Source organism: Leopardus geoffroyi, chromosome B4 (assembly GCF_018350155.1).
Source record: "Leopardus geoffroyi isolate Oge1 chromosome B4, O.geoffroyi_Oge1_pat1.0, whole genome shotgun sequence".
Classification (NCBI taxonomy): Eukaryota; Metazoa; Chordata; class Mammalia; order Carnivora; family Felidae; genus Leopardus; species Leopardus geoffroyi.
In genome coordinates, this window is record NC_059341.1 from 128,660,032 (window position 1) to 128,678,781 (window position 18,750).

Here is an 18,750-nt window from a genome sequence, read left to right on the forward strand (position 1 = left end):
GAGTTAGGGTCAGGCCAAGGTGAGTTCAAACCTCGGCTCTGTCATAGTTTGCTGTGTGACTGTGGGCAAGCAACTAAGTGACTTCATTCATATGATCCCTAATTTTCCGATGTATAAAACAGACCAATATTCAGCCCGTGATGCTTCTGTAAAGATTGAGTGATCCCTGCCTGGCACACCACCCCCACCCCATCCACCTGAAAACTCCAGGTCATCCTTTGAGGTCCTGGCCACAGCCTGCTTCCTCTGAGAGGCATTTCCTGTCAATCCCAGAAAGGATCAGTGCATTCCGGGCAGATGTTTTTGGAGCACTGCTGTGGTCCCTGCTAGGCAAGTATCTACCAGCCCCCGGTTCACTATTCCTAACTTGCATGGGGGTTACTGCTCCTTCCCATTCTCCAGGGTCATATTCAGGGGAGGAAAAGTGGTTACACAGAAGGACTGGGGAGAGGAGTGGCAAGGGTGTTTGGGGGCTGAGAAATGACGTGAGGGCAGAAGACGAGGAAGGAAGAGACTTGGTATCACGACTGAGCTTGGACGTCCTATAGAATCCCTCAAGACACAGATTGCATCACATTTTCTCCCAAGAGGGGCCTCCTCCGGTTCTCCCAGGCCCCCTTTACTTCCTTCCACTGCAGCACTTAGCAGGCTGCACTTGGAATCTTCTGTTTGCTTAATGCTTGCTTCTCACTAGACTGTGACCCTCCTGAGAGCCAGGAGCTGTGGCTTACTCAGCCCTGGGGCTCCAGTAACTCTTATAGACGCAAGGACTGGACGCCCTGCTTGCTACCTCCTGACCATCACCCACTGTTTGTGGCCAGGACTTCCTTCTCTAAACGCCTACTGCAGATTCAAAGACTAGAACACAGTGTCATAGCTACCCTCCGAATCTACCTTCTCCCAGCCAATGCACAGCCCTTTTGCTCATCTCCTAAGAGCTTGTGCTCTGGGTGAAAAGACAAAAAGATGCTCCGTTGGGTCCTTCTCTTTTTATTTAAGACTCAGCCAGGGAAGGTTGAGTCATCAAGCTTTAGGACTGAAAGATAAAAATGAAGGTCTTTGAAACACAAAGACTGAAGTAAAAAGTCAAGTGCATTTCTACGGAGTACTCAAGGGGCCTGGTTGATAACAGGGCCAAAAATCATGGCCTCTATTTTACAAGAACATAACTGACATGGGGAGAATGTACGTGGTTTATACAAGTCCTTCAGCTGGTAAGAGGTCGAACAGGCATTAGAGTGTAAGGGATTGCTTGGCTCCAAAAGCCCATATGCTTCTTCCCCTTTGTCAGTGAAACCACTTTTCCCTTAGTTGTGTCCTTAACCAATCTCTTCTTAGCATAAATTTCTCTACTGACACCCAGGGCAGGATAGATGCCCAAGGCTGGTAAGCTCCTGTCTGGTAGGATGTGGGAGTATGTCTGCTCCTACAGAGTGAGCTTTATGCTTACCAACAGTGAGCTGTGTGTTGCCAAATGTGTTTTGATGCTACTTTTATTTATAATGTAAGTGGAAATGTATGTATTCAAATATTCTCTGAATTAGGAGAATGCAAAAAGAGTTGCTATTTCCATGAAAGGCAAGCCAAAGCTTTGGGACAACTTGATTAAAAAAAAAAAAAGTCCCTTAAAAAATGGCTGTCAGATTAGTTGTGGGTGAGAGACCATAAAAATCTAGGACTGTCCTTCACCTGCTTTGTAAGAGTCCTTAAGTTCTTGCTCACCCTTCCAGGAAAGGAATTGGAGAACCACAGAAGATGGATAATGAGAGATGTCTATGCAGGATAATACAGCACAATCAGCAGACGAAAAAACCTGGCCTTGGTTGAAAAGACAAGCTAATCAAGGTTAACCTATTTTTAGGATTCTTGCCTGAACCGACATTTTCAATCAGCTGACCCAGCACAGGTGCCCTGGGTGACCCACAGGTGGGCTTCTCAGGTTGGCTACCCTTTGGAGTGTGAGCTGAGGGAGGACAGCATTCAGGGTATCTCTGGATACTCCCCAGGGGGGAACATGGTACCCAGCAAACAGGAGGTCCTTCATTCCTGTTGAACATGATGGATGAAAGAAAGGATGGGAGAAGGAGACAGAATGAGAAGAAGAAAGAAAATGACAAAGATGCACCTTTACCTGGAATCTGAGGCCCAGGTTGGCCTGGAGGGACCTATAGACACACTGTGTCATTAAACCAGGCCCTTGGACTCCATGGCAATGTACAGGCCCCGATATCACCCAAAGGGTGAAACTTGGGCTGCCAGCCCTTCTCTTTCATCCCTTAACCCTCTCCCCACTTTTACGGATTGACTGTATTTTAGGGTTCTGTGTAAGATTTTGGTGGAAAAGGTATTAGTGGGTAAAATGACTTTCAGATTTTTTTTTTTAGGGTTTATCTAAAAAGATAGGAGTTAATCTGATTTGACTCTGTCTTCCTGATTTTGCTATTTGATACAAAGGCCTCTACTTGTACATAGAATAGGCTGCCAAAAAGAGTTGGTTCACAAATTATTTTGTTTGATAGTTTCAAAGTGACAATAATTAAGCAACCACTAAGCAATGTCAAAGTGGTGTCACCACCTGCTACATGAACATCTAATGTTAAATCATTCTGGTCTTTCCTGGAATAAAGCCAAGTTGGCTGTGATATATTATCTATCTATCTATCTATCTATCTATCTATCTATCTACCTGTCTGTCTGTCTGTCTGTCTGTCTCTATGTGACCAATGGCTTTGTCTGTTTTGTTTCCCATAGCATCACAGCGCCTGTGACAGTGTCTGGCATATAGTAACCACTCAGTAAATGCACAAATGCATTGGTATGACTGTGAGGGACAGATGTGACACACTTTCACTTGGACGCCTAGCTAGCTTTGTTGGCATTTATGAAATGTCTAAGTTGAAGGTTCACCGAGGAGATCTCCTCTATTTTATGGTGCCTTTCCTTGTCCCTTTTGTGGCTGCCAATTTAGAATCTCTGATAACCCGTCGAATATACTGGCTTATGAATACCTGTCCGGTTTTTTTTTTTTTAATGAAACTCATACTAATCCTGCTAAAAACAATCAATTAATTATCCAAGACACTTGCCACAGTCCTCCCCACCCCTGAATTCTTTTTATTGTGATAAAATGTACATGATATTTACCAATTTAACCATTTTCAAGGGTATAGTTCAATGCCACGAAGTGTATTCACATTGCTATGCAACCCTCACCACCATCCATTTTGAGGATTCTTTCAATATCTCCTATGGAAATCTGTACTCATTAATTCCATGTTTTCCCTTCAACCCAGCCCCTGGTAATCATTCTGTTCTGCTTCTGTTCTCTGTGAATTTGACTACTGCAAGTATCTCATATAAATGAGATCATCAATAGTTTTCCTTTTTTGTCTGGTTTATTTCACTTAGCATTTTTTCAAAGTTCATCCACATTATGGCATGTGTCTGAACTTCCTTTTTTTTTTTTTTTATTATTCTGCATCTATATTTAACGTTTATTTATTTTGGGACAGAGAGAGACAGAGCATGAACGGGGGAGGGGCAGAGAGAGAGGGAGACACAGAATCGGAAACAGGCTCCAGGCTCTGAGCCATCAGCCCAGAGCCCGACGCGGGGCTCGAACTCACGGACCGCGAGATCGTGACCTGGCTGAAGTCGGACGCTTAACCGACTGCGCCACCCAGGCGCCCCTGAACTTCCTTTTTAAGGGCTGCCAAGGTTTTTAGTTGCAGTGGTTTTTATAGAATTTTTATGTTTTTATTCTTTTTGTGTGTTTTTATGTTTTTATTTTATTTATGTTTTTATTTTTATCCTATATGAAAATAGGACTTGAGAGTTTAGAAGTCTCCTATCAAGGAGACTTGCCTGGTCAAGTGCGAAAGTGTTTTTCCAATTTTGTTGTATCCATTGACACTTCTGTCAACAGGATTGGACGCTTCCTACAGATCAGCTGAGACTTGACAATACCACTCTTCTAATTTGGTGGGGGTGAAATGATATGTGGTCTTAATTTTCACTTCCAGGATTTAATAAAGAAGCTGTACATCTTTTCAAGTGTTTATTGGCCATTTTCTTCACAATCGGTGAAATGACTGTTTATATCTTTTACATATTTTTCTTATTAATTAGTAAGAGTTATTTGTGTGTTTAGTTTACTAGTCCATTGTCAGTTGTGTTGAAATGTCTTTTTCTTTTCTCCTTTTGACGCTACCTTGATGGGAATTATTAATTTCAATGTGGTTGAATTCACGGATCTTTTCATTTGTGACATATGCTTTTGCTGTCTTGTTGAATACATTCTTCCCAACTCTGAGGTCATAGGCCAGTTACCTAAATTTTTTTTAAATTAAAGTTTAATTTGGTTTAGTTTTAAGTCTCTAATCCCTTAGAATTAATTTTGTGCATGGTGTGATATAGGGACCAATTTTCACTTTTCCACTTGGATAATCAAGGTGCCTCAACACCATTCGTGGACGATTACATGCTTTCTCCAATGGCCAGCAAGCCATCTCTTTATAGATCACATTCCCATTTGTGTGGGCTCTCTGTTCTTTTTTTTTTTTTTTTATTAATTAGCACATCCCTAAGCAAATGCTCAGCAAAACATTGCTGTAGGTTTTCAATGGATACTATTTATGAGAGTGTTTCTCATAAATGAATATTCAATCTTATCGAATAACTTTCTTGCATCTATTTACATGATTATGTGGTGTTTCTCCTTTAATCTATTAACATGCTGAAAGATACTTGTGGATTTTTCAATGTTAAATCATTCTTGTCTTTCCTGGAATAAAGCCAAGTTGGCCATGATGTATTATCTATTTTCTACATGGCTGAATTCGATTTGCTAATATTTTGCTTAAGGTTTTTTCATCAATATTCGTGAGTGCTACAGGCCTACAGTCTTCTTTTCTTGTGCTCTCCTCGTCTGATTTTGGTATCGAGGATACTGTGGTCTTTTAAATGGGTTAAAAGTGTTCCTTTTTTTCTATTCTCTGGAAATTTACTTAAGATGGGAATTTTTGATTACAAAAATTGGTATAACTTAATCTCTATTTACCATCTAGGGATGCTGTGTACTTTGTAAGAGGGTTTAATGGCTAGAAGGTAATCCAGAATTGATATTTTTTCCTTAGGTCAGTTTTGGTAAATTATACATATGTAGGATTTTGTTCATTTCATGTATATATATGTCACTGTATGAAACGTATACAAGTCTGGAGTTCCTGTATCTTCTTGGTGAACGTTAATTTTTAAGTTGTGATCATCTCTACACCTACCAATGCTCTGTCTGACACCAACACGGTTATCTTGGCATTCTTTCTGCATCGTCAACTGTTCAAGTTGTTATACGTTAGGTGTGTCTTTTATAAACAGCATATGTTGCGCACTATTTCCTGTTCAGTCTGACAATTGGTCTTTTCATTCTCAAACTTAGGTTGCAATTATTTGCTTACTGATATATTTGCACCTCTTTCTATTATCTGATTTCTTGCTCTCTATTTCCCCCCACTTTTTCTATGCTGTCACTTTTTTTTTTTAACGATGGAGATATTTTGGTTGGTTTTGTTTTTTCCAGTTCTATTTACCATCCTACCCATCACAGGCTTGTAAGTTATGCACTTTTCTTCCCCATTCTTTTCAGGGCTTCAGCTTGAATGGTTAACACGTACAGCTACTTAGCAGCTAAAATTACTATCTCATTCCCTTTCTCAACAAAACTCTGATTCCAGAATACCTGAATTCTCATCGCTTCCCTCATGACTTATGTGATGTCATTGTCTGATATTTTAGGTATAACCTTTTTAAGACCACAGTTACATGGTATTATTATTACTACTCCTACAACTACTATTTAGAAATTATTGAATGAAATCCCTACATGTTTCTAATTTGTTCAGCATTCCTTCTTGGATCTGGAATCACACGCCTTATTCCCGAAGTAAATCCTTTAGAAGTTTCTTCACAGAGGTATGTTTGCGGAAAATTCTCTTTGCTTTCGCTCATCTGAATACTCTTTTCTCATGCCTGAAGGACTGTTTTGCTAAGTATACATATTGTTATTGTCACCCCGCACCCTGAAGGTATTACTTCCACTCTTTTGGCTTGCACTGCTGCTGATAAAAACTCTCATTCCCACCCATGAAATGTCTTCGTAGAGAATCTGTTTTTTTCTCTCTTGGTTATTCTAAAAAAGTCACAGTAGGGTGCTGCAATTTTACTACTGTAGGTCTAAGTATAGCTTTCTCTTAATTTAAACTGCTTGCATCTGTGGCTACTTTTAACAGTTCTGGAAAATTCCCATTCACTATAAAGATGCCTCACTTCCAATTTTCTCTATTATCTCCTTCTAACATTCTAATTAGACATATCCGGATATCTTAATTTCTCTCTCAGTTTTTCTTTTTCCCTGTGTGCTCGGTTTTGGATGATTTCTTCAGTTCTCTCTTCTAGTTCACTAATTCTCTCTTTACCTGGGTTTAATTTACTGCTTAACACATTCCTTCAATTTGAAATCTCAGTAATTGTATTTTTCACTTCCAAAAGTACTATTTGATCCAAATAGGTCTGTTTGCCTTCAAAAATCTCTTGTTCTTCCATCCTGTTCTCTTTTATTACTTACACATAATGACAATTCTTCTGTTTTATATCTGATGAGTCTACCACCTGAAGTTTTTGAGATTAGTTCTATAGTCTCTGCCCTTTCTCCTGGTGGCTGATTTCCCTATATGTTTAATGATTACTGAATGAGAACTCATTTTTCTTGAAATGTCACCTAAAGAATTCTTTGAAGTCTTTCTTGTTTTTGAGAGCATTCTTCTAGATCATATTTCTGTTTATTTCTGCCAGGCGCCTGGCACATTTTCATTTTTTTCTATTTCTGTCCCACACATATAATTTTAGTCCATCAATTAATATGAGCACAGACTTGAAATGAGAGATTCCCATGGGAAACATTTCTCTTATTTTACCTAAAGCCTAGGATAAAACATGTAACAATCCCTATCATCTTCTTCTATGGATATTTTTAAACGTGTTATCCATTGAGGATATCACTTTTCCTGGATCTTGACTTCAGCAAGGATCTTTTAATTGTCTTTCTTGGGGTTGAGACCCAAATTCCAACACACAGCCTTCCGATAGAATGGTTGTACATAGGTTTGCCTGACTTTGATTTAGGCCTAATGTCCCAGTGTAACTAATAATAGCATTCCTTTGTTTAAATTATATAGTTACCTACATTTAAGCCAGGGCTCCAGCTACCAACGGTCAGCAGATACCCAGCAAACGTCAGATCCAGCTGCTTTTTGCTTATCCTTCTGGATCCATATTTTATCATGTGTCTGGTCTCTCCTTACTTCATTTACTTTATGGACTGATCTACTATGCTTTCAAATCATTAAAAAAAAATTACTTATCCAATATTTTTTGGTGTTCTCTACAGGGCTGGTTTTATTTGTTTCTCTTTTAAACTTCTAGTTCTTGACAGTCTTAGAAATATTCCTGAGTATTTCATATATTTTCTTTATGTCTAAGAAACACATGACATAGTGAAACTGCATAAAAGTTGGTTGAAAGATTCAACGATGGAGGCACTTCTGTTTTAAACACTTTCTAAGATTTTGCAATGAACTTTAAGAGCAGTGAAAAAACAAAAAGAAGTTCTTTCTTCTTGACTATGTAATTTCACTAACTTTAGACTGTTCATTACAACACAGTTTATCTTTGTGAAAATTAAAAACAACTAAACTAACAGCAATGGCTCAGCAACAGAAGTGTACAAAATTCTATGTGCCTGAGGACAATAAATGAGATACAACACATACCTACTTGGAAAAGACTGATGTCTTTGGTCTCATGGTCTCATGGTTTGGGAGTCTGAGCCCCATGTCGGGTTCTGAGCTGACAGTTCAGAGCCTGGAGCCTGCTTCAGGTTCTGTGTCTCCCTCTCTCTCTGCCCCTCCCCTGCTAGCATGCTCTCTCTCTCTCTCTCTCTCTCTCAAAAATAAATACATGTCAAAAAAAAAAAAGTAAAAATTTGAAACTTTTGTTACTGCAGTGTCACGTGGGCAATGGCTACACATTTTAAGTGACATGAACTGTTGATGGTTATAGGTGTCTGCTTCCTGTTTGATACAGCCAGAGAAGCAAACACACCTGCTGTCAGGCAGGCCTGGGTTCAAGTCCTTGTTCTGTCACTTATCAGATGAGGTCGGTTCCTCACTCCTCCCTCTGCAGGTAGGATATTCTGACACACCCTTTAACTGGGCTCAGCCCTATGGGTACTCTGGCCGACAGGATATCAGCAGCAAGGGCTCAAGCTTTCCTTGCAAGCACTAAGACTTCCTCTCCCACCTCTGCTTTGCTATGACAAACCAGCCTGGCCTGCTCATGGGACATGGCAGACACTGGAGGAGGACCAGGTCATACCAGCCACCAGCCATCAGATCCAAGGCTGACCACAGACACTTGGTTAGGCCAATGAAAATCAGACAACCATCCCGCCAACCTGCAAACTCCTCAACTAAATAAATGGTTATTGATTTAAGCCACTATTAGACTATGGCAGCAGATAACTCATACATCCTGTTTTCTTCATTGTGTGGGGGGATGCACAAGGGCTCTCCATACAGGCCACCAAACGTGGAGTCTCCCAATTGGATGGGGGGTGGGCACCAAATGTGGGACAACCCAATCAGGTGGAAGCTGGCTGCAGGGTGGTGAAAAGAATTCACCGAAGGCAGAACAAAGGACACAGAAGTTTACTGAATACACCACAAGGGAGCGGTGGGCAGGACAGGAAAGCAGAGACCATCTGATGCAAAGCAGTGGTGTGGGGGCTGTAGTTAAAGGAGGAGGATGAGGAGGTATGGGGAATATGGAATTTTCCTTTTTTGGTAACGGCGTCCAGATGTTAGTAACTCATTGGTCAGCTAGGACTTGGGGCTATCTTGAGGTGAGTCACCTGATGGGCCTGTTTGTATTTGGTCAGGGGGTTGTGGGGTCACTGCGGGTCCTTGTACCTCACTCAGGTTTCCATTGTTCGGGCTGGTCACCTAAAAGCAGCCTCTGCATTACTCTTTCTATGTCCCGGCCCTACCACTATGTCCAGTACCTAGAGACCAACATTGAAGGCTTTTCTGTCACTGTCACTGCTGCCTGAGGTAGAATGAGACATTTGTGCTGGCGTTCCCACCCCTACCCCACCCCACCACAGCACCTGGCAGGCGTTTTTACATTCATTTCCTCACATGTGTCTCTCCCCTAGCCATGACTGACTTGAGAGTAGGAAGTAAGTTATTCCCATGCATATCTATGGCACCTGGCACAGAGTAGTCCTTCAGTAAATGTTTCTGTTGCAATTAAATGACTGGATTTGGGGAGCAGACAGGAACCAAAACAGCCAGCAGCAGGTGGCAAGAAGAATAACCACGCAAGCTGGTTCTTACGCTTTCTAGAAAGCCCAAACAAGAGAAAAAAAAAAAAAAACAAAGGAGAAAAGCACATTCTCTCTGCTCTTCTGTGTCCTTATCTCTCTCACCACATGCACACAAAGCTCAGAGCCATTCATCCCCCGAAGAGCCCTCCCCATCTGGCTTCCGTCCACCGGCCACCACCGCAGGACACCTCCCTCCACCTCCAGCCATGGGCCCTGCATCCACTGCAACCTGTCCTTCCTCTACCTTTAGATCAGACACGTCCCTGTAGCACTGCTCAGAGCGGGTGTGGTCCGACAGCTGCACATTCCAGAAGCAGGGGAGCTGATACACGAGGAAGGGGTTCTGTTTGATGACAGCGTTGAAAATATCCTGGGAGATAAAAGCCAGAGATAGAATGGTCAGGAGCGTTTCACTTAGGAGGCCAGCTCACGGGCACAGCACCTCCTGTGCAAAGGCCTCTCTTTAGGCTCCTGCTCTGAGCACAGGATGGCTTGCGCTGTGAGGCATTCCCCTTGGAACGGACGGGGGAGCGCCCCACGCGCGCTTGAAGCTCATGGGTTCTACTGGCCTCAGGAGGCGCCATCCGGCAAGGGGACGTGGGAGCAGACACGGCTGGTCTTTCATACCGGAGCCAGCACAGATGAAATGAAGTCACTTTTCCACCCCTCTTCCCACCTCATCCAGGAGCCCTGTGTCATCCATCCTGGGCCTCCTGGAGAGGAAACTGCATGATGACAACTGCTCTGCTCATTCAGGGGCTGAGACAAATTATAGATCTTGTTTCATCAGTGCTTCCTGGGGCTTCTGGCGGGGACTCGATGATGGATGCGCCTTGGACTCCTGCAGGCCACGGTGCCCGAGGACGCTCTCCCCACCTCCAAATCCAACTCCGACTTTTCTAGGGAGTTTTCCTTCTTTTGGGCTTTTCTCCAAGCTCTTGTCGCACCAGACCACACTTATTAACTAGCTGCTGACAGCTGGTGCCGGGGGGTGAATTATGTGCCTTCGCAGAAGGAGATGACTGGATAAACTACCCTCATTGGACACAGATATGCAACTGCTAGCTTTTGGGGACATGCTGGAGTCATTGTGACCTGACTTAAAATATGATGATGGAGGACAATTTTCCCCTCAGGTTTAAAACAGCTACCTGGGTAATTTTTAACTCATTCATTATACCAGATCTCATGTTTGAAAAAGGAAATTAGTTTCTGGCTGCTTGGGAAATACTGAATAATAACAATGCTAAAAAAAAAAAAAATAGTAAAGTCACCCTACAGAGTTTCTTGTTTCCTCTGTATTAGAAAACTTTACAAAAATTCAGTGACTCAGACAGTTGAACATCGGGCAAAAACATGGGACTGCACTTGCTTTTTGGATGAACAGTAAAGGGTAAAACGCAGAGAACCCAGACAAGTCTTCTCCCCGTTTCAACACAGCCATCTACACCACAGGGAACTCAAAATCTAAATGCGTGAGCCTGGCAGAGCCAAGGTCAAAGGCTCGGGCACCTGCATTTGCTAGCAAAAATGAGGAATGGGATTTTTATGCATTCACATCAATGGTTTGGTGGAGTTCACAGACTTTTTCAGATCGCCTGGATTAGAAGCTGGTTATTCAAGACAGGTAGTTTGTCTCTTCCATTTAAATGCATTTCCCTTGAGGATAGGGTCATAGCACGGGATCTAAGTGAAAGGCATTGCTTTTAAAGTTAGACCCTATGTGCCGGAAAAGCAAATGTAACCTTGTCTGGGAAATGTGCTGTGGTGTTCTATGCACCCCACACCAAGATGAAGACAGCAAGCTCCTCCGAATGCCTCCTCATCAGTCTCCTTTAATAAGCTAGAAGCTCTCTGAGGCCAAGGACGACGTCCTTCATTTACCTCTGCAATCCTGTCTCTGAATGTCATCCTTGGCTCACGCAGCATGCAGTGAAGGTCTGCTGAAGGAAGCGATGAATGGGTCACACGACAGGTGGAGACACCATTCAGACCCCTCTACTTCCAAGCTTCCTGGAGAAACCGCACAGGGCGTCCAGGAACAACTGCACCTTCTCACCTGGCCACTCACCTGGTCCGCTAAGGACGTGGACAGCATGCCCATCAGCTCCCTCTCTGCGGTCAGCCGCCACATCTGTTCCCATTTCATCTTCCGTAGTTTGTCCAGAAGCAGCAGGATCACCCCTAGGCAACAGCATAGGGTGGAAGAAGGAAAAAACGGCAGTCAGACAGACAGCCAGACACACCTGTCCACGTCTTGGAGATGAACATACCTGGGTTCAATCCCAGGCTCTGCCAGTGACTCAGGATGAGACTTCAAACAGCCTCCCTGAACATCCTCGTTGCTGGAAAACATGACAATAGCATCGAAAGCTGTGGCCGACACTAAGTGAGATGGGCCGAAGAGCCTCGCACTTTCTGGAGAGGGGAGGTGGAGACAGTGGCACGACGTCGATGTGCTTAATGCTTCTGAACTGCACACTTAAAGCAGGTTAAAGCGGTACATTTGTGCTATGGAGATTCTGCCACGCTAATCTTGAAAACAGCCTCGTATTGCACCTGATACGTACTATACTCCCGAGAAGCATTTGGTTCTTCCCTGTGTTTTTGTCCCAGAGACAGGACAACCTCCCTAGGTGTAGCTGATGGAAGGCGTCTGTACACTATACGCTGTTTATCTTTACACGCACAAAGCGGCTCCTCTGTGACTTTTTTCCAGGTGAGACTGGCTGATTTGCTTTGCATTTATTGACAAGCCATGGGAGCGTGCTTCAGTGTTCTGATTGCCAAAGTCTTCTCTGGTCCCCACAACGAACACAGATGTAAACTACAGTGAAGGTGGTGCTGATGCTCTAAGATGCACTCCATCTTTCTTTTGTTAGTTTTTACGGGGAGGGACCTGGGTCAATGGGGGGGGTCGTGTAGCGAGACAAACTGCCATTGCATACCCTGCTGTTGTTATTACTTTTTTTAATGTTAAAACAACTCAATTTATTACTCAGGTAAAAATTAACTAGTAAAAGCCTAAAAAGAAAAGCACATTTTGGCTTTGCTGAATGACTCAGAAGCAGCTGTCTACTTCCAGGTCAGTTAGAGCATATAGAGAATGCACAGAGCACAGAACACGAGGAACCAAGAGAATTTCCCTGCAGGCCGCTGCAGTTAATTTGGTGGATGGAACTGTAGCACCCATGGGCTCCCAAATCAATCCTCCTCAGGATGCTGAGCTCAGCAGAAAGCTCAGCGGAGAAAACTCCAGGCAGTTGACAAATGATCTGAGTTGATACCTAGTACATACATTTCTAAGAGTTTTGGAGAGAACCTGATTCCCCAAATCACATATAAATGTCAACTCTGGGAGTTTTTTTTTTTTTTTTTTTTATAAACCTATTCCAGTGGCACATATTTGGAGAAAAAAAGTAAATTCACCATATAGTCAAAGGTGTTTGGTCAGGTAAAGATGAAATAAGAAAAAAAAAATATATATATATATGGTAGTGGTAATAATGGGGTAATACACAGATCTGAACTCGTTAAGCCAAAGGGTCAAATTACATCCTTTGCACATCTTTTATGGTTTGCTCAGTTTTTGCACGTATCTTTTCCCTTTTTGCTCCCAAGATCACTGCAGGTTAGATATTGTCATCCTTATTTCTTAGGTGGGGAAACTGAGAAACTAAGTCAGACGCTGGAACAATTCACAGTACCAGAGAAGGTACGCCAGCTTCAAACTCAGATCTGCCTGGCTCCAAGGCTAGTGTTCCCTCATCTACACCACAAAAACTGAAGCCTCAGCACCTGAGCCCAGGGACTCGGGCCAAGACTTTTTCCCTTTGGTGACCTTTGGTTTCTATATGTGTAAAATGAGAAAAATGCTACTTGCCCTGTGCAACTCAGAAAGCTGTTATACCCATTCGTGGTACACTGGTAAATGTTTAGCCACAAGCTCCCGGGGCGGGGGGGCGGGGGGAGGGGACCCTGAAAACGTGATTTGTGGCATCTGCTGGTTCCTATGGTGTAAATTCTCCTATCGTGGCTGATTTCAAACTACCAAAGTAATCTCACTGAACACCCCATTGGGAAGACCGGGCACACAGCTGACCCTCGCCAGTCAGTACAGGCGCTGAAACTGTTCACAGAAGCAATTTCAGAAACAGCAAAATTCACCATAAGCATATTATTTGCTTCTTGTGGAGAAAGAAAAGAAACAATTTACAGAGTTATAAGCCAAGAGAATATAGTGATAGATTCAGGAAAATAGATCCCTAACACGTAAAACAATTTCATCTTACTGTAGAAACTAATCCTAATTAGGTTGGATAGGTGCTCTAATATACAGAAAAAATGGGAAGGGAGTGGAGGCTACAAACAAGATGAAGGATATTAATGCACATTTCAAAGCCTCTAGAGATGTCAATGGGAGATCTATCAGTCTCAGGGGACTCAGAACTAATGCTTTTTAATGGGTATTAAGACTTGGCAAGTCCTCTGTGGCCAATGTGATTCCACCCTGTTTCCCAGACTAGTTGAAGAGAGGCAAACGTCTAGACCAGAAGACTAAATGCAGAAATGTGGGGTTATTCTCCCAGTTACCTAGCCTTTTTTTTTTAATGTGATTTTTTTTTTTCTTGAAATTCATCGTCAAATTGGTTTCCATACAACACCCAGTGCTCCTGTTGCGATGAGCACTGGGTGTCGTCATGTTGATTTTTAAAAGCATGAACTATTTCAAACCACCAGAAAAGTCTAGAAACTACTATGACAAATACCCACCACCCCAATTTAATAAATGCTAATATATTGCCACATTTGCTGTGAATAATAAAACATTACAGATAAATCAAAAGCTCCTTCATCCCACTCTGGTTCTCTCTCTCTCTGTCTCCCAAGGGAAACCACTGTCCTGAGGTGGTTGGGTTTCTTTTCCATGCATATTTTTATAGTTTTATTCTCTGTGCATATATTAATTAACAATCTATGATGCCTTTAGAGTATTTCATTTCTCAATTCTCATTTACCTTTTCACCCAACATTACGTCTTTAAGAGTTAACCATGTTAAGATTGCAATATCTCACTTCACTCATTGTAAAAATATACCACAAGTTATTTATGCATTGCCTGACTGAACAACATTCTGGCTGCTTCCTTTGTTTCTCCTGTTACAAACGATGCTGCAGTAAGCATCCTAATCTCAATTTGTGGGGCACATGGCTGAGAGGTGAGCTGGGGTCCAGTCTCCAAAACTGTGCAAGGATCACTGTGTTGATGGTGCCACGTGCCCCGAAACATCTCGAACTACTCTTTCTCCTCTCCCGTGTTTGGGCCATTGCAGCATCCCACAGATGCTACATTTAAAACGGCTTTTGCGGGGCGCCTGGGTGGCTCAGTCGGTTGAGCGTCTGACTTCGGCTCAGGTCATGATCTCACGGTTCATGGGTTCAAGCCCCGCATCGGGCTCTGTGCTGACAGCTGGGAGCCTGGAGCCTGCTTCGGATTCTGTCTCCCTCTCTCTCTGCCCCTCCCCTGCTCACACTCTGTCTCTCTGTGTCTCTCTCTCTCAAAAGAAAAACCAGGGGTGCCTGGGTGGCTCAGTCAGTTAAGTGTCTTCAGATCATGATCTCACGGTTAGTGGGTTTGAGCCCCACGTTGGGCTCTGTGCTGACAGCTGGGAGCCTGGAGCCTGCTTCGGATTCTGTGTCTCCCTCTCTCTCTGTTCCTCCCCTGCTCTCACTCTGTCTCTCTCTCACTCCCTCAAAAATAAATAAAGATTAAAAAAAAATTTTTTAAATGGCTTTTGCATCTCTTCCTTTATTCACCCATTCAATGGTTATTTATTGAGCACCTATTTTGTGCAAACAACTGAAACAGACCTGTACATGTTTTTCTTCCCTACTTTTCCCAATTTCTTGGGTTTTATTCAAAATATTAATTCAACACATATTTACTGGATGGAGAGCATTTAGTCTTGGTCATGCCCATCTGTGGAAGACACATTAAGCATCATGATTCAAGGCCAGGGCTGTGAACACTGAGAACGTGCACTGTTCATTAAGAGAGTCTGGGGAGGGTGGCGGGGGGGGGGGGGGTCGGCCTGCGCTATGATCAGGCCAGGCAGACACGAGGGGGACATCTGAAGAAACACGGACAAAGGCAGAGCAGTAAGACGTGTGGGAACAGGTGTGTGTGATGGCTGGATGGCTGAAATAGAGTGTTTTGGGGCAAATGTCAGGACATGACCTTGAACACGTGAGCAGGGATGGATCAGGAAGGGCTCGTGTCTGTGCAAGAGGTGCTTTCCAACCATTTTCATGTCATTTCTTACATAGAACATGAGATCCTTACAACCTGCTTGGGGCTGGAAAGGCTGACCCAGGGGTCTGGCTGCTCCAGGCCCCATTCAGGGGCCCCAATGGCTGATGGGATCACTATTTTGGCACATCCATTACCCACGTGTGCCACACTGGTTGGAAAGTCCTGCTGAGGGCACCTGGGAGCTAGCGAAAGATTTTGAGCAAGGGAATGACCACAACTGGGTCTGTTTCAGAAAAGCCAACCTGAAATGTTGCTTTATCAGGTCATTTCACAGGCTCAAAGGCCTCTAGTATCTCAGGAAGCCTAAAGAACAAGCTGTAATTCCTTAGCCAGGAATTATAATTCCACAGGAATTACAGCCACACATTTACTTTTTTCCTTCCATCAGACTATGCAGCAAAGCTGGCACAATCAATCGCACTTTGCCACTTAACTATCTCTCTCTTTGCAAACTTGACAAGCCAATATGCAGTTTGGCTTTCTCATCAGAATCCAGAATGTTTACTAAATATACTACTGCCCACCCCTGATTCAATCAGAATCCAAAACAAACAAAAACTCGTGAACGAACATGTTATAAAGCTTATGAACTTCACTGTCAGCTTCTGCATTTAAGAGTTTCCACATTTATCCATTTCTGACTCCACCATATCCTTAGGAAGGAGACAGGCTACTCATCATCGCTTCTGGATAGACGTGGGAAGTGAGGTGCTACGAAGTGACTTTCCAATGTCATTGTAAGTGTCTCCCCCTGCCCCATCTAGAAAAGGGTCTTTATCGTAGAACATTAGAACTGATGAAGCCGGTGTATCCCCTGTGCCAGCAAGGTCTATGGGATGTATGTATGTATGTCTTGATTTTTTTTTAAGTTTTTTTTTTGTTTGTTTTTTGTTTTTTAGAAATATGGCAAAGTCTTTGTAAAAAATTTTTTTTAACATTTATTTATTTTTCAGAGACATAGCATGAGCAGGGGAGGGGTAGAGAGAGAGAGGGAGACATAGAATCTAAAGTAGGCTCCAGGCTCTGAGCTGTTGGCACAGAGCCTGATGTAGGGCTAGAACCTACAAACTGTGAGATCACGACCTGAGCCAAAGTTGGATGCTTAATTGATTGAACCACTCAGGCTCCCCTTAAAGATTTTAAGTACTCTCTACACCCAGTGTGGGGCTTGAACTTAACCCCCAGATCAAGAGTCACATGCTCTACTGACTGAGCCAGCCAGGAGCCCCTGTCTCAATGTTTTGAAACAGCTGCCTCATGCTAAACATTTATGCCAAGTGCATACTTGGCCAACACAGGCCAACAAAAGCTCATGGGAATCAGGGCTCCCAGGACCTACAGCCCGGCCATATGTGAGCTTCTCTTGACTTGTCAAACAAACCAGTGGGGATCCTGTCTGGTCTTTATTCATGGGGCCTGCATTCAGAAGTTATTTCTTCTACAATTCATTTAGAGGTATGTTTTGAGCACCTCCTACGATTCACTGGGTTAGCTGGTGACTTCGCAGTTTGTAAAACGCAGTCCTTGCTCTTAGGGAGCAAGATCTAATAGGGAAGGGAGATGGGCAATCAAGACAATGTAAACACTGTGACAGATACAAGATGGGGTAAGAAGCATGGGATCTGGGACTGGGAAATGTGATCTGAGTGTGGGAGGAAGCATTAGGGAAAAGCTTCCTGAAAAAAATGATGTCCAACCTGAAAGCTGAATCCTGTCTAACCTGCAGCCTCTGAAAGGATGCAAAGGATCACCTGTGTGAAGGTCAAGCCAGACACGCTTGTCCCTTCAGGGCTGTGACTGCCTATCAGGTAGCAGATTATTTTCCACCACATTTGAACAGCAGACCTTAAAAGGTAATGACCCATTTCCCCTTCTTCTCCCCAAAAAAGAAAGTTAAAAAGCGGCCACATAAAATTGTCTAGCATGGGTGAAACCATTTGTCTTTGCTCATAAATCTGTAATTAACCACAGGTTATTTGTACAATAAATATCCTCACATCCTCACGCTGATGCAGTTGAGTGGATTCTGGGAATACAGGCGTTTCTGTAGCTGTCACACAAGAGGAAACTGTATGTTAAGTGGAAACCTCAAGTTTTTCCAACTGGACTTGAAAACAGAAGCCCTGGGTTTGAGTCCTGACATCATCACTTACCACCAACTTCTCTTGAAAAAAGCCACTGGGATTCTGAGCCCCAGTGCCTTACCTATAATATATGGGGACAATCCCACATTAACTCAACATGACTAGGAGGACTTTTTTTTTTTTTTTTTAATTAAAAAAAAATTTTTTTTTCAACGTTTATTTATTTTTGGGACAGAGAGAGACAGAGCATGAACGGGGGAGGGGCAGAGAGAGAGGGAGACACAGAATCGGAAACAGGCTCCAGGCTCTGAGCCATCAGCCCAGAGCCCGACGCGGGGCTCGAACTCCCGGACCGCGAGATCGTGACCTGGCTGAAGTCGGACGCTTAACCGACTGCGCCACCCAGGCGCCCCTAGGAGGACTTTTTAAAAAAGTGTATCTTTAAAAGTATCTGGTATAGGCCACGATCTATTATTTCCTACCTCAAAGTAAAAATCCCACAACATTATGAAGTACCTAGGGGTGCCTGGGTGGCTCAGTCGGTTGAGAAGCTGACTCTTGATCTCAGCTTGGGTCATGATCCTAGTGTCGTGGGACTGAGCCCTGCATCAGGCTCCGTGCTGAGCATGTGGTGCCAACTTAAGATTCTCCCTCAAATAAAAAAAAAAGTAGCACAGCAGGCACAGTACTTAATATGGCTGAACTGAGAAATATTAATTGATAATAAATATGCATGCCTGGTAATTCACTCACTAGCCTAAATTAACTTGTCTTTCTAAAACTCTTTAAAATCCCCTCGTGTGTGGAATGCCCCGGACACTCAAAATATTTGAAATATCTTCAAGCCTATATTCTTCCTCAGATTTCTGTCAAATAGTCAGCTTATGGTGTCACAACCAGCATGATTAGGAGGT

The 18,750-nt window shown here is 43.2% G+C and overlaps 1 protein-coding gene across 4 annotated transcripts in view; it reads right to left on the bottom strand.

Moving 5' to 3' along the window:
- Positions 1-18,750, bottom strand: part of LARGE1 (LARGE xylosyl- and glucuronyltransferase 1) — a 543,301-nt gene that overhangs the window by 70,503 nt on the left and 454,048 nt on the right. For all 4 annotated transcript variants that reach the window (XM_045467269.1, XM_045467268.1, XM_045467270.1 and 1 more), the window contains 2 exons: positions 11,511-11,623; positions 9,684-9,809 (listed from right to left, as the gene is read on the bottom strand). In XM_045467269.1, the coding sequence (XP_045323225.1) occupies positions 9,684-9,809; positions 11,511-11,623 (239 nt within the window). The remainder of the gene's footprint in view (positions 1-9,683; positions 9,810-11,510; positions 11,624-18,750) is intronic.